Genomic DNA, 15,683 nt, shown 5'->3' on the forward strand with positions numbered 1-15,683 from the left:
AAATGTTTTAAAAGTCTGTATTTTAAAAGTTTTTATATATATAAAAAAAATTTTTTAAAGCCCAGTCTCCAGGACTGAGGAACAAGAGGATGCACAGATTCTCCCTCAGGGGGGGATGTCCACACAGAATTCCTCCAGAGGGGACTCTGGCAGTACAGATGGGTCAAATTCAAACAAATAAATCAAACAAATCGAACAAGTAAAAACTCCTTTTCCCACTTGGCCACTCAGAGGTCTCCGGTCATCTTTTGCGCTAATTCCAGCCATTCGCTCACCTGGGCATCGATGAACTGCACAGAAAGAAGGCAGGAGAGAGAAAAGCCAGGGTTAGTTATAGAGTTGCCATGGTTGAGACAAAATGCTCCCCTGGAGACCACGTAGCAAGATTCCGACCCTAGGCCAACCACGACACCACCATGACTTTCTGGTTTTAACTGCTGTCAGTGGAAGCATACATAAGAACATCAGAAGAGGCCTGCTGGGTCAGACCCGAGAGAGTCCCTCTAATCCAGCATCCTGTCTCACACAGTGGCCAGCCACTTCCCCTGGACGTCCAGCAACAGGGCAGAATGGCTGAGGCCTTCCTAAGAATTAAAAAAGAGCCCTGCTGGATCAGAGCACTGGTCCCTCTAGTCCAGCATCCTGTCTCACACAATGGCCAACCAGTTCTTCTGTAGGGTCAACAACAGGGCATAGAGGCCAAGGCCTTCCTCTGATAATAACATAAGAAGAGCCCTGCTGGGTCAGAGCAGTGGTCCATCTAGTCCAGCATCCTGTCTCACACAGTGGCCAGCCACTTCCCCTGGATGTCCAGCAACAGGGCAGAATGGCTGAGGCCTTCCTAAGAATATAAAAAGAGTCCTGCTGGATCAGAGCAGTGGTCCCTCTAGTTCAGCATCCTGTCTCACACAGGGGCCAACCAGTTCTTCTGTAGGGTCAACAACAGGGCAGAGAGGCTGAGGCCTTCCCCTCACAAGAACATCAGAAGAGGCCTGCTGGATCAGAGCAGCGGTCCCTCTAGTTCAGCATCCTGTCTCACACAGTGGCCAACCAGTTCCTCTGGAGGGCCAACAACAGGGCAGAGAGGCCAAGGCCTTCCTCTGATAATAACATAAGAAGAGCCCTGCTGGATCAGACCAGTGGTCCATCTAGTCCAGTCTCACACAGTGGCCAACCAGTTCCTCTGGAGGGCCAACAACAGGGCATGGAGGCTGAGGCCTTCCCCTGATAACAACGTAAGAAGAGCCCTGCTGGATCAGATCAATAGTCCATCTAATCCAGCATCCTGTCTCACACAGTGGCTAAACAGTTCCTCTGGACAGCTAACAACAGGGCACAGAGGCTGAGGCCTTCCCTGGTGTTGCCTCCTGGCTCTGGGATTCAGAGGTTTAGTGTCTCTGAATGGGGAGGTTCCCCTCAGTCCCCATGGCTAGTAGCCACTGACAGACATATCCTCCATGAATCTATGTAATTCCCTTTTAAAGCTATCTATTCCCATGGCCATCATTGCATCCTCTGGCAGCCAATTCCACATTTTAATCACTCTCTACATGAGTATATTTAGGATGTATTGAGTGGCCCCCAAAAGACAGAACCTCCATGTTTAGAAGAAGTATACCCCTGAGTACCAGATTCTGGAAACAACGAAAAAGGGAGAGATGTTGTTTTCATGATCTGTTAGCAAACTCCAGATGGGCTACTCTAGGAACTGAAAAGCCAGTAAGACTGGACTATCTAATCCAGCATAGGACATACATTCTTATGTTAGAATCAGCGTTCCCTCTAAGCTGAGTTGGCGTGAGCTAGCTCACGGTTTTTTAGCCTCTGGCTCACACATTTTTGTCTTCGCTCAGGCAAAATGGCCCCAGAGCAAGCTAATTTATGCAGTAACCTACAACTTTAATGCCAATAGCAGAAGAATCGCAGATTTATACCCCACCCTTCTCTCTGAATCAGAGACTCAGAGGGGCTTACAATCTCCTTTATTTGCATGTGAGCCGCCCTGAGCCTGCTTCGGCAGGGAGGGCGGGATATAAATAAAATATATTATTATTATTTATTTTTATTTATCTTCTTCCCCCACAACAGACACCCTGTGAAGTGGGTGGAGCTGAGAGAGCTCTGACAGCAGCTGCCCGTTCAAGGACAACTCTTACGAGAGCTATGGCTGACCCAAGGCCATTCCAGCAGCTGCAAGTGGAGGAGTGGGGGAATCCACCCCCGTTCTCCCAGATAAGGGTCTGCCCTTTCAAGGACCACCTCTGCCAGAGCTATGGCTGACCCAAGGCTTTTCCAGCAGCTGAAAGTGAAGGAGTGGGGAATCAAACATGGTTCTCCCAGATAAAAGTCTGCCCTTTCAAGGACAACCTCTGCCAGAGCTATGGCTGACCCAAGGCCTTTCCAGCAGCTGAAAGTGGAGGAGTGGGGAATCAAACCCGGTTCTCCCAGATAAGAGTCTGCCCTTTCAAGGATAACTTCTTCCAGAGCTATGGCTGACCCAAGGCCTTTCCAGCAGCTGAAAGTGGAGGAGTGGGGAATCCAACCCGGTTTTCCCAGATAAGAGTCTGCATTTTCAAGGAACACCTCTGCCAGAGCTATGGCTGACCCAAGGCTTTTCCAGTAGCTGAAAGTGAAGGAGTGGGGAATCAAACATGGTTCTCCCAGATAAAAGTCTGCCCTTTCAAGGACAACCTCTGCCAGAGCTATGGCTGACCCAAGGCCTTTCCAGCAGCTGAAAGTGGAGGAGTGGGGAATCAAACCTGGTTCTCCCAGATAAGAGTCTGCCCTTTCAAGGATAACTTCTTCCAGAGCTATGGCTGACCCAAGGCCTTTCCAGCAGCTGAAAGTGGAGGAGTGGGGAATCCAACCCGGTTTTCCCAGATAAGAGTCTGCATTTTCAAGGAACACCTCTGCCAGAGCTATGGCTGACCCAAGGCTTTTCCAGTAGCTGAAAGTGGAGGAGTGGGGAATCCAACCTGGTCCTCCCAGATAAGAGTCCGTGCACATAACCACTACACCAAACTGGCTCTCAAAGTAGAATTTTTGCTCACAAGTCTCCACAGCTTAGAGGGAGTATAACTTAGAAGGTTTTTTGTGGCTGACGACCCTGCAAAGCCAGGGGCCAGGAATTACCAGGGGAAAATGGAACTGGCACCAGAAAAGATTCCAGACGATCCCCTGCCAAGATTTCCACACGAGGCTTCGTGGCCGCCCTTACCTTCCTGGCCTGGACCAAGGGCAACGGATCTGTGAACGAAGAGGGCAACATGTCGGCACAGTGGGCTGTGCCATTGATCACCAAGGCTAGTTCGGAGCTGGACTGGTTCTTGAGGATGCTCAGCGAGTGCCAAGGGTCGATGTCACCTAGGCGGGCAGAGAGATTTCAATGAGAGAGGGTCACGTGAATAGCAGGATCCAGTTCAAAGGGCAGCGCTGATCCTGGCAGCACAAATCCAAGAGAAGAAGCGGAGCTGGCCACGGTTCCAGGGCCCAAGTACAGTAGGGTTGCCAATCCCCAGGTGGGGACAGGGGATCCCCCGGTTTGGAGGCCCTCCCCACGCTTCAGGGTCATCAGAAAGCGGGGGGAGAGGAGGGGAATGTCTGCTGGGCACTCCATTATTCCCTACGGAGACTTATTCCCATAGAAAATTGTGGAGAATTGATCCGGGGGTATCTGGGGCTCGGGGGGGCTGTTTTTTGAGGTAGAGGCACCAAATTTTCAGTATCGCATCCAGTGCCTCCTCCCCAAAATCCCTCCCAAGTTTCAAAAAGATTGGACCAGGGGGTCCAATTTTGTGAGCCCCCAAAGAAGGTGCCCCTATCCTTCATTATTTCCTATGGAAGGAAGGCGTTTTAAAAGGTGGGCGGTCCCTTTAAATGGGATGGCCAGAACTCCCTTTGGAGTTCTATTATGCTTGTCACACCCTTGCTCCTGGCTCCACCCCCAGTGTCTCCTGGCTCCATCCCCAAAATCTCCTGGCTCCACCCCCAAAGTCCCCAGATATTTCTTGAATTGGACTTGGCAACCCTAACTGCACCCTAAACATGCCAAGCCAGAAGCCCCGCTCACCCGCCCCGTTCTCCGTACCGTTAACGAAGAGGACACGGCTGGCTTTGGGGTGGTCGGCCCCGTAGTATTCGTTGGTGAAGCCCACTCCCTCCTGGATCCTGTCTTGGGCGATGTTGAAGACTTCCACGCATACGTCCGCCATATACTGGAGATCGATTAAGCGGGAGAAAATGCAGCTGGAGTCCTCGCAGGTCTGGACTGGAGGGGGGGAGAGAGCAATTCAGGCTTATCAGGAGCTGCCCCAGCCTCCAAAATTCGACGAGGACAGCAGAAGTCCCCCCCCTTGAAGCCTCCCAACAACGCAGGAGCAAGCAGAGAAGCCCAGAGACTGTGCAGCACCAATTCAGAGTGTTCTTGGTGCCTTCATGTTCCTCTCTCTATCCTGCAGTGGAGATGCTCACACAAAGGATGTACCTTGGGCTGCTGACCTCCGGGTGGGTGCAAAACATAGAGGAGAAGAAGACCACAGATTTATACCCTGCCCTTCTCTCTGAATCAGAGTCTCAGAGCTGCTTACAGTCTCCTATATCTTCTCCCCCCAAAACAGACGATCCCCTGTGATGTGGGTGGGGCTGAGAGGGCTCTCACAGCAGCTTTCAAGGACAACCTCTGCGAGAGCTATGGCTGACCCAAGGCCATTCCAGCAGGTGCAAGTGGAAGAGTGGGGGAATCAAACCCGGTTCTCCCAGATAAGAGTCCGCGCACTTAACCACTACACCAAACTGGCTCTCCAGGTCAACTGGAGAAAATGGCTGCTTCAGCGGGTGGACGTTCTGGTATTACGCCCCGCTGAAATCACTTCTCTAATGAAATGCATTTAAAGTTAAAGTTGCTTTCTTTCCACCTCTCCCTCCCTCCCCATCTACTTGCCTTCCTTCCTTCCTACTCTCAAACACCTGATGTCCATGTTCCGCATCTCTCAAACATCTGACGTTTGTTCTCTGTGGCTCTTATGTTAAGCAAATTTGGCCACCCCTGGCTTAAACAATGAGTCTCTGTTGAATTCTTAGAAACAGAACACCATCTGATTATGAGGATAATAATGCTCTTTCCTGCAGGGCTTTTTTTGTAGCAGGAGCTCCTTTACATATTAGGCCACACACCCCTGATGTAGCCAATCCTCCAAGAGCTTACAGGGCTCTTTTTACAGGGCCTACTGCAAGCTCTTGGAGGATTGGCTACATCAGGGAGGTGTGGCCTAATATGCAAAGGATCTCCTGCTACAAAGTGAGCCCTGCTGAAGTTCCGTGAAGCCACATGTGAACTTCCTTCTCTGCCAGCCATGTGTTCTCCGCTACAGGAGCACACCCTGGCCACCAGATGGCGCTCTAGGCAAGGGCCTACCTTGCCTACTCCCAAGCGCCCATGACTTCATCCTGTGGTAGGAATGAGTGACTGTTGTAAGGCAGTGGTCCCCAACGGTTTTGGCACCAGGGACCGGTTTTGTAGAAGACAATCTTTCCATGGACCGGCAGGAGTGGTGGTGGTGGTGGTGGTTACAATTGTGCACTTTATTTTAGTGCCGCGGTTAAGTGTGCAAACTCTCATCTGGGAGAACTGGGTTTGATTCCCCACTCCTCTAGCTGCTGGAATGGCCTTAAATCAGCCATAGCTCTGGCAGAGCTTTCCTTGAAAGGGCAGAGAGAGCTTTCCTTGAAAGGGCAGGGAGAGCTCTCTTAGTCCCACCCACTTCACAGGGTGTCTGTTGTGGGGGAGGAAGATAAAGGAGATTGTGAGCCACATTGAGATTCAGAGTGGAGGGCAGGATATAAATCCGGTGCCGTCTTCTTCTTACATTGTAATATATAATGAAATAATTATACAACTCACGGCCCGGTTGCTAATAGGCCATGGACCGGAACCAGTCCGCAGCCTGGGGACTCCTGTTGCAAGGTAAAGATGGTGTTGTATTTCTATGAATTCAACAGAGACGCATTGTTTAAGCCTTGTGAAATTCTGTAGTTTACTGGAGTAGTTTTACTCAGGGATCTGTTCACTGCTTTACCACAGGGGTGGAATTCCAGCAGGAGCTCCTTTGCATATTAGGCCACACCCCCTTGATGTAGCCAATCCTTCGAGAGCTTACAAAAAAGAGCCTTGTAAGCTCTTGGAGGATTGGCTCCACCAGGGGTGCTTGGCCTAATATGCAAAGGAGCTCCTGTTAGAATTCCACCTTTGCTTTACTACCTGCAGAATAGCAACTAGCGCTTCTTTTTTTGGTACAAAAAGCCCAGCAGGAACTCATTTGCGTATGAGACCACGCCCCCTGCCGCCAGCCCAGCCGGAACCGCGTTCCTGCTCAAAATAAGTCCCGGGGACCCTGCTTTCTCACTCACAGTATCCGAACTCAGTACACTGTTGGAAGACCCACTGCCTCTCGCCAACGCCCCACATGTTGACGGTCGTATTGCGCAGTTCCTCCATGGAGCACTTGTAACAATTGTTGACACAGCCAACCGTCATGCCGTCCAGGAAATTCTGTTGAAACAAGAGAAGTCACCTGGAGGGCGTCATTTCTGTTCAGGGGTCTGCCCCTGAAGCTATTAGTGCAAAATACAGTGGTGGCATTTGGGTTACTTCCCGCCCCCTAAGAGCTGGAGTCTCTCTCTTCTTCTCCTCCTCCTTTCTGTACAGCCTCCACAAAAGAAGTCAAGATCTCTTTGCAGCACTCAATCTGGGAGACTCCTGGGACTAGAGTTGCCAAGTCCAATTCAAGAAATATCTGGGGACTTTGGGGGTAGAGCCAGGAGACTTTGGGGGTGGAGCCAGGAGCAAGGTTGCGACAAGCATTACTGAACTCCAAAGGGAGTTCTGGCCATCACATTTAAAGGGACCGCACGCCTTTGAAATGCCTTCCCGTCACTGGAAAGAATGAAAGATAGGGGCACCTTCTTTAGGGGCTCATAGAATTGGACCCCCCGGTCCAATCCTTTTGAAACTTGGAGGGTGTTTTGAGGAGAGACATTGGATGCTATGCTGAAAATGTGGTGCCTCTAACTCAAAAAACAGCCCCCCCCCCAGAGCCCCAGATATCAATTCTTCATTATACTCTGGGAATCGGTCTCCATTGTGAATCATGGAGTTCCCAGCAGACATTTCCCTCCCCTCCCCCTGCTTTCTGATGACCCTGAAGCGGGGGGAAGGCCTCCAAACCGGGGGATCCCCTGCCCCTACCTGGGGACTGGCAACCATACCCCGCAAACAGACTCAAGGACCCAGGGGAGAATGCAAACTTACATCGTTGAGAGCGACCAGCCTCTGATAGGGAGAGACAGTCCGGTTGGTCATGATCCGACACAGCTTCTCCACGCTGCCCAGCTCGCCGTTGTACTGCACGAGGCTCATGAAGATGTCGGCCAGGCCGCTGACGAAATTGGAGATGTTGGCGCTCCCGCTCAGAGGCTCACAGGAGCGGAAGTCCTTTGCTAGCTTCTCCAGCTGCCCGGTTTGGATCAGGCTGTCTACGCTGGAGAAGGCCTCGGCCACCCCGTCACGGCACTGCACGGGAAGAGCCAAAGAGTCACTTCTGGGGAAGGCAGGAGAAGGGTTGTCCCAGACCATGGAGTAGAGTTGCCAGGTCCCATTCAAGAAATAGCTGGGGACTTTGGGGGTGGAGCCAGGAGCAAGACTGGGACAAGCATAATTGAACTCCAAGAGAGTTCTGGCCATCACATTCAAAGGGACCGCACACCTTCTAAATGCCTTCCCTTCACTGGAAATAATGAAGGATAGGGGCACCTTCTTTTGGGGCTCATAGAATTGGACCCCCTGGTCCAATCCTTTTGAAAACTGGAGGGTGTTTTGAGAAGAGGCACCAGATGCTATGTAGCAGATTGGAGCCTCTACCTTAAAAAAACCGAGCCCCGCCCAAGCCCCCGATACTCGCAAATCAGTTCTCCATTATACTCCATTATGAATCAGTCTCCACAGAGAATAATGGAGTGCTCAGCAGACGTTTCACACACCACTCAGGGTGTGAGTCTTTATTGGTAAGCATGATGCATTTCTATTTTGTCAGCAATGCAGTCTCGATGACGTAACGATTAATTTGGAGAGAAAACATATTGAACTGGATCAGGGCTTTTTTGGCAGAAAAATCCCAGCAGGGACTCATATGCATATTAGGCCACACCCCTGACATAATTTGCCTATTAGGCCACACCCCTGACATCACCATTGTTTCACATAGGGCTTTTTTTTGTAGAAAAATCCCAGCAGGAACTCATTTGCCTATTAGGCCACACCCTCGGAGATCAAGCCAAGGAACTGCGACCCTGTGCGTTCCTGCTTGGAAAAAAACCCCCTGAATTGGATACTCTATACCAGGGGTGAGGAACCTTTTTTCTGCCAAGGGCCACTTAGAAACTTATAATATCATTCGTGGGCCAGCAGGAACTCATTAGCATATTAGGCCAGACCCCCTGATATTAGCACATTAGGCCCCGCCATCTGGGATAATCAAGTGGAAGCTGGCTCCCGCCCCCCGTCCCCCACCCCTCCTTCCCTTCATGCAGAAACTGCAGCTGCTCCCACCAGACCCAAGGCGCCCAAATACCCCACTATAGTGTAAGACATTTCCCTGGCCAACCCTTCCATTGCACGTGAATGAAATACAGACCTCTTTGGAACCACCGATCACCGGATTCGACAAGCTCTCAGCAACAACCTAGAGAATCAGGAGCAAAAGAAAAAGGGGGTAAGGAATTGTGCAGAATTCTTATGCTGAATCAAACTGTCGGCTCATAGTTTAGGCCAGGGGTGGCCAACGGTAGCTCTCCAGATTTTTTTTGCCTACAACTCCCATCAGCCTCAGCCATTGGCCATGCTGGATGGGGCTGATAGGAGTTGTAGGCAAAAATCATCTGGAGAGCTACCGTTGGCCACCCCTGCTTTAGGCATCCGAATTCCCTCCAAGGGTGGAGGCTTGCAGGGAGATCCCTGCCCCCAGTATAGGGTTGCCAAGTCCAATTCAAGAAATATCTTGGGACTTTGGGGATGGAGCCAGAAGCAAGGTTCTGACATGCATAATTCAACTCCGAAGGGAGTTCCGGCCTTCACATTTAAAGGGGCTACATGCCCTTTAAATGCTTTCATTTGGAAATAATGAAGGATAGGGGCATCTTCTTTGGGGGGCTCATAGAATTGGACCCCCTGGTTCAATCTTTTTGAAACTTGGAGGACGTTTTGGGGGGGAGGCACTGGGTGCTATGCTGAAAATTTGGTGCCTCTACCTCAAAAGACAGCACCCCCCAGAGCCCCAGATACCTGCAGATCAAGTCAAATGGCCCTAGGACATGTCTAAGCTTGTGGACATATTTGGAATTTCAAGAGGAGGTGGTGATGAGCGTCAACACAAATATGGCCTCCAGAGAAGGTGGAGCCAAACTCAAAATGGCTTCCACAGGAGGTGGAATCCAATGGAATACCGAGAGGTCATGGAACCACACAGTGACTAAGGAAGACTTATCCATCCTCCAGCGGAAAGCCCTTTCGTTTGAATGAGGGCACCCCGTAAAAAGCCCTGCCTTACAATGGCTCCGCCCACTTTCTGGAAAGCTCCACAGGCCCCAAGTGGAATACATGATGTCACCCAGAGAGGAACCATGCTGGGGAACACCACTGTAGGATAGGTGGGTCCCATTCAACTGAAAGGTAATGATCGTGACACCCCTCAGAAAAGAAAGGACATTAAAACCGAACATTCTGACCCCCCCCGCCAATTTTTCCCCTTCATTATTGGGGCAATATATCACTATCACCAAAGGTGAATCTAGCAGGGTTGGGTGGCCCATTTAGGGCTAAATACGGTTCTGGGCAAGGCCTCACTATAGTACCATACACCATGAACAGGGACCCTCAAACCAGTAACACATTGCACGTGCCCATCATGCAGTAGAGACTTGATACTTTGCCCCAGTTACAGAGAGCAGTTACATGACTTTTTGACCTAGCAACCACTAGATGGGTGGGAAGATCACGAGTCTAGCTACCCAGACAAAGGTCAGCAGGGACTTTCTCAAATGTGGGGAAACAGAGATGTTCTTACGTCTGTCACCTTGAGACAAGTTATTTCTGGATAATTGTCATGGTAGATTTTGGTATTTCGGTAAATGTTTTGCACGTCCCTTGTGCGAGTCTTGTGATTGTGATGACAAAATCTAAGACCAAAATCCTATAAAAATAAAGACTGCTGGCTTGCAAGCTGAGCAATTCTCCCAGGGCACGTGTCTTGTGTGGTTGCTTCCTGCACCTCACCTTGTTGTAGCCTGTGAAATCCATCTGGGCTCTGACGGGGGCCGAAGAGGCGACAGCTGCAAACACCAGATGTGGAAACTGGTGGGAGAGAAAGGAAGAAAAGCTGTGAACCGGGCAGGAGCGAGTTTTTCAGCATGGGGGTGGGGGTGGGTGTTGCATCAGGGTCTCAGCTGGCTTGTGGGCGAGGGGAGGTGGTCCAAGGTGGTTCTTCCTCTTTTGAGCAAAGGCAGCAGCAAAAGCAGGACGAATGGGCATCCAACATGGGAGCCCTTTGAGGCGGGCCAAGACCCTCATGTGACTCTGTTTCCTTTGCTGCCCTCAATGGCCCTCATGTTCCTTAACAGTTTTTCAGAAGCATTGTCCTGCTTGCTAGGGCTGCCAACCCACCAGGAGGTGCCTGGAGATCCCCCAGATTTAGTTCATAGCCTGACTACAAAGACTGTTCCCTGGAGAAAATGGCTGCTCGGAAGGGTGTAGTCTAGGGTAGGGGTGTCAAAAATCTGGCCTGGGGGCCGAATATCAGGTCCCCGAGCAACTGGCTGTCATCTGCTTCCTTCTCCCTCTCTCTTGCTTCCTTCTGCATCACAGCTTGCTTTGCCAGGCTTGCTCAATTGCACAGGAGCTACAGAGCAAAGCCTCTGTTTTCTCCATTGGCTGAGGCTCCTCTCTTGGGAAGGAAGGGGGGGGAGGAACAGCTCGCTTTGCCAGGTTCTCTCCATCACATAGCAGAGCTACTGAGCCAAGTCTCTCTTTCTTCTATTGGCTGAGGCTCCTCCCCCCTCCTGGTGCCCTGGGGAAGGAAGGAAAGAGCCAGAGCTTCCTTTGCCCAGTTCCCTGGATCCCATGGGAGAAGTATGTTTTATTTTCAGGGTTTTTTTTTAAAAAAAAATCTTTAATGATGTTTGTGTCTTTTATAAAGTTTATATCTCTGCTACATAAATAGGTACACACATGGCCCGGCCCTCCTAACAAACGCCCTCCTAACATGTCAAATCTGGCCCTCATAACAAATAAGTTCGACACCCCTGGTCTATGGCATCATACCCTGCTGAAGTCCCTCCCCTCCCTAAACCCCACCCTCCTCAGACTCCCCAACCCAGAGCTGGCTATCCTGCCACTAGTTAAGCCTTGCAACAACTGGTAAAACGGATCAAGGGCAAGAGGAAAAGCTTGGACAGTCCGGACGTGGCATGGATATGACTTCCAGGGGTGGAATTCTAGCAGGAGCTCCTTTGCATATTAAGCCACACCCCCTGATGTAGCCAATCCTCCAAGAGCTTACAAAAAAAGAGCCTTGTAAGCTCTTGGAAGATTGGCTACATCAGAGGGTGTGGCCTAATATGCAAAGGAGCTCCTGCTAGAATTCCATCTCTGCTAAGCATTATTATTTATCTGTTTTCTCTACAGAATGCAGCAGAGGCTGGAATTCTGAACGCACTCTGTAGTCACTGAAGTAACAAGTTCAAGACCTTCCCCATTTCCACAGCCCTCCCCCCCCCCGAGAGACCCTCAGGGCCATACCTTGAGTCTGAACCAGGCTGCGAGGGCGCCAGGATAGGAACCCCCAAAACCAATCCAGGTGTTGTTTTGTGTCAGGTGGAGCTTCTGGGTGATGAACATGTGGAACGAGGCCAAGTCAGCCAAGCTGCAAGGGAAACAGAGGCAAAGTTTGGAAACCAGGTGGGCAGTTCTCAGGATCACTCAGCTACCATTTATTTCATTTATAAGAACATAAGAGAAGCCATGTTGGATCAGGCCAATGGCCCATCCAGTCCGACACTCTGTGTCACACAGTGGCCAAAAAAAACCCAGTTGCCATCAGGAGGTCCATCAGTGGGGGTAGAAGCCCTCCCACTGTGCCCACCCCCAAGCACCACGAATACAGAGCATCTCTGCCCCAGACATAAGAACACAAGAGAAGCCATGTTGGATCAGGCTAATCCAACACTCTGTGTCACACAGTGGCCAAAAAACCCAGGTGCCATCAGGAGGTCCATCAGTGGGGCCAGGACACTAGAAGTCCTCACAGCGTTGCCCCCTCAAGCACCAATAATACAGAGCATTCCTGCCCCAGACATAAGAACAGAAGAGAAGCCATGTTGGATCAGGCCAATGGCCCATCCAGTCCAACACTCTGTGTCACACAGTGACCAAAAAAACCCCAGTTGCCATCAGGAGGTCCATCAGTGGGGGTAGAAGCCCTCCCACTATGCCCGCCCCCAAGCACCAAGAATACAGAGCATCACTTGCTCCAAACATAAGAACAGAAGAGAAGCCATGTTGGATCAGGCCAGTGGCCCATCCGATCCAACACTCTGTGTCACATAAGAACAGAAGAGAAGCCATGTTGGATCAGGCCATCCAGTCCAACACTCTGTGTCACATAAGAACATAAGAGAAGCCATGTTGGATCAGGCCACTGGCCCATCCAGTCCAACACTCTGTGTCACACAGTGGCCAAAAAACCCAGGTGCCATCAGGAGGTCCATCAGTGGGGCCAGGACACTAGAAGCCCTCCCACTGTTGCCCCCTCAAGCACCAATAACACAGAGCATCACTGCTCCAGACATAAGAACATAAGAGATTGAGCAGGGGGTTGGGCTAGATGGCCTGTGTGAAACCATGGTGATGTAGACAGTGTGGCCTAATTTGCAATGAGTTTCTGCTGGGCCTTTTCTAAAAAAAAAAAAAGGCCTGGGTATTGGAACTGTACCTGATCTTAATAATTTGAAGTGTAGAGACTTCCGAGCGTAGCAGAAGCAAAGCCAAAATAATAATGTGGTTATTTATTATAGACAATCACATTCACTTCATATAAATCACGATGGTACATTTGTCAGTTGTTCGTTATTGTTCCATGGGGAGGGACGGTGGCTCATGGGGAGGGACGGTGGCTCAGTGGTAGAGCATCTGCTTGGGAAGCAGAAGGTCCCAGGTTCAATCCCCAGCATCTCCAAAAAAGGGTCCAGGCAAATAGGTGTGAAAAACCTCAGCTTGAGACCCCGGAGAGCCGCTGCCAGTCTGAGAAGACAATACTGACTTTGATGGACCAAGGGTCTGATTCAGTATAAGGCAGCTTCATATGTTCATGGCATAGGGTTTCCTTTGGTTGCTAACTTTTCCCATGGACCTCCTATTGCTTGCTCCCCCCCGGAGGCCGACAAGCCCCACACAGCCCAACTCTCTCCCCTATGGTTTTAACCCCAGGAGCCGACTTACGCTTGCTGGCTGGAGAGGAACATGAGGTTTTGGCCCTGCAACCCATCCGGGTTGATGCTGGCTCCATAGAAGCGGTGCTCCAAGGCCAACAGCAGAGCCCCCAACTTCCTGGCCAGCTCCACGTGGTGTCCTGAAATCAGGGCAAAGAAGACGGAGTGTTTCTGTTAGAGTCACCCCACCATGGACAGACTCCAGGCACACGCAGCCCGGAGAAACAAGCCGTGCAGAGCCTTCAGAGTATGCCAGTCCCCAGGTGTGAAGGAAATGGAACACAACAGTGGCAGCGCAGTTTTAAAAAGTCGCAAAAAATAACAACCGTGCCCAAAACAAAAACTCTCCAATACAAATTATGAACAATTTTATACATGCATAAGCAACTCAAGTTCCTACAATATCGAAGTGGGTAAAAACAAGACGTCCCACAGAAAAATCGGCCTTTCTATCTGTCGACTCCTAAGAAATTTATAATCTTCAAGGGGTATAGAACTCCCTCTTCTTCGATAGCACACGAGGGGTCCAACCATAGACATCGGCTTCCAAGGGAAAAATCACCTCACGTGATCGCCAGCTTTCTACCACATTTCACTGTACACAGCTTTTTCGTAAGCCAAATAAATATCCTTGTAACGTCATTCTGACAAGCCCTCATTAAAGCCCATTTTCAAGTCCTTAGAAACTCCTTGTGTGTTATTGAATTTGTATTGAAGAGTTTTTGGTTTTGGCACAGTTATTTTTTGTGACTTAGGGGCAGGGGATCCCCTGGTTTGGAGGCCCTCCCCCCACTTCAGGGTCATCAGAAAGTGGGGGGGGGGGGCGGAAATGTCTGCTGGGCAGTTATTCCCTATGAAGACCGATTCCCATAGGGTATAATGGAGAATTGATCCATAGGTATATGGGGCTCTGGGGGACTGTTTTTTGAGCTAGAGGCACCACATTTTCAGCATAGCATCCAGTGCCTCTCCCCAGAACCACCCGCCAAGTTTCAAAAGGATTGGACCAGGGGGTCCAAATCTATGAGCCCCCCAAAAAGGTGCCCCTGTTTTTCATTATTCTAAACGGAGGGAAGGCATTTAAAAGGTGTGCGGCCCTTTTAAATGTGATGGCCAGAACTCCCTTTGAAGTTCAATTATGCTTGTCACACCCTTGCTCCTCGCTCCACCCCCAATGTCTCCTGGCTCCACCCCAAAGTCTCTTGGCTCCACCTCATAAGTCCCCAGATATTTCTTGAGTCGGACTTGGCAACCCTAGTGCGACAGAAGCAAAGCCACAGTGCGTCACAAGTGACGGGGCAAGTCATCGTCTTGCCACCAGGGCCGGATCTAGGGGGGGCAGAGGCGGGTGCTTGCCCAGGGCGCCGACGGAGAGGGGGCGTCAAATTGGGTATGGAGTCCATTGTATTCTCTGGGATCATAAGATAGAAGGGCCCAAAAGGGGGCATCATTTTTTTTAATTTTGCCCTCTCAAAAAACACGTACTGTAGATCCGGTCCTGGCCGCCACCCCCAAACTCGTCTTCCAAGGAGGTTCAAGTCATTTCCAACCCATTATCTGTTCATTTAGGCCAAGGATCTCCAAGCTTTTGGAGTTTGGGGGCCCTTCAAGAACTCTCGAGGCAATGGGGAGGAGCCAGCACAAAATGGCTGCCACAGGAGGTGGAGCTAGGGTTGCCAGGTACGATTGTTGCGCCGGCGGGGAGGGATTTGGGGGGTGGTCCGGGAGTGAATGGGGACCTCCCAAATGCGACAACATAACACGGAAGTGATGTCATCGCGCTGGTGACGTCAGGGGTGATGATGTGCTTTCTGGGCAAACGCTGTGGTTAAAATTGGGCTCCAACCATAGAGTTTTGCTCAAAAAAGCAGAGCGTTGCCTCATGATGTCACTGATGCAACAACCTCATTTCTGTGTGACGTCATCCTGTCAGGGAAGATGGACTCCTCTGGCATTACGCCTCATTGAAGCCCCTCCCCTCCCCAAATTCCACCCGCCTCAGGCTCCGCCCCCAAAATCTCCAGGTATTTCCCAACCCAGAGCTGGCAAACCTAATTTTAAAACACAGACTGATGCCTTTTACAGAGATCAGGTTGCCAAGTCCAATTCGAGAAATATCTGGGGACTTCGGGGGTGGAGCCAGGGGCAAG

General features: G+C 50.6%; 1 protein-coding gene across 1 annotated transcript in view; it reads right to left on the bottom strand.

Moving 5' to 3' along the window:
- PRSS16 (serine protease 16) overlaps positions 1-15,683 on the bottom strand; it is a 31,019-nt gene continuing 15,336 nt past the window's right edge. The window contains exons 4-12 of the mRNA XM_060257545.1: positions 13,544-13,673; positions 11,846-11,969; positions 10,325-10,402; positions 8,688-8,735; positions 7,307-7,567; positions 6,406-6,547; positions 4,088-4,267; positions 3,218-3,363; positions 1-290 (exon numbers count right to left, since the gene is read on the bottom strand). Coding sequence (XP_060113528.1) covers positions 228-290; positions 3,218-3,363; positions 4,088-4,267; positions 6,406-6,547; positions 7,307-7,567; positions 8,688-8,735; positions 10,325-10,402; positions 11,846-11,969; positions 13,544-13,673 — 1,172 coding nt within the window. The 3' untranslated portion in view covers positions 1-227. The remainder of the gene's footprint in view (positions 291-3,217; positions 3,364-4,087; positions 4,268-6,405; positions 6,548-7,306; positions 7,568-8,687; positions 8,736-10,324; positions 10,403-11,845; positions 11,970-13,543; positions 13,674-15,683) is intronic.

This window comes from Heteronotia binoei, chromosome 17 (genome assembly GCF_032191835.1).
Source record: "Heteronotia binoei isolate CCM8104 ecotype False Entrance Well chromosome 17, APGP_CSIRO_Hbin_v1, whole genome shotgun sequence".
In the NCBI taxonomy this organism is placed as follows: domain Eukaryota; kingdom Metazoa; phylum Chordata; class Lepidosauria; order Squamata; family Gekkonidae; genus Heteronotia; species Heteronotia binoei.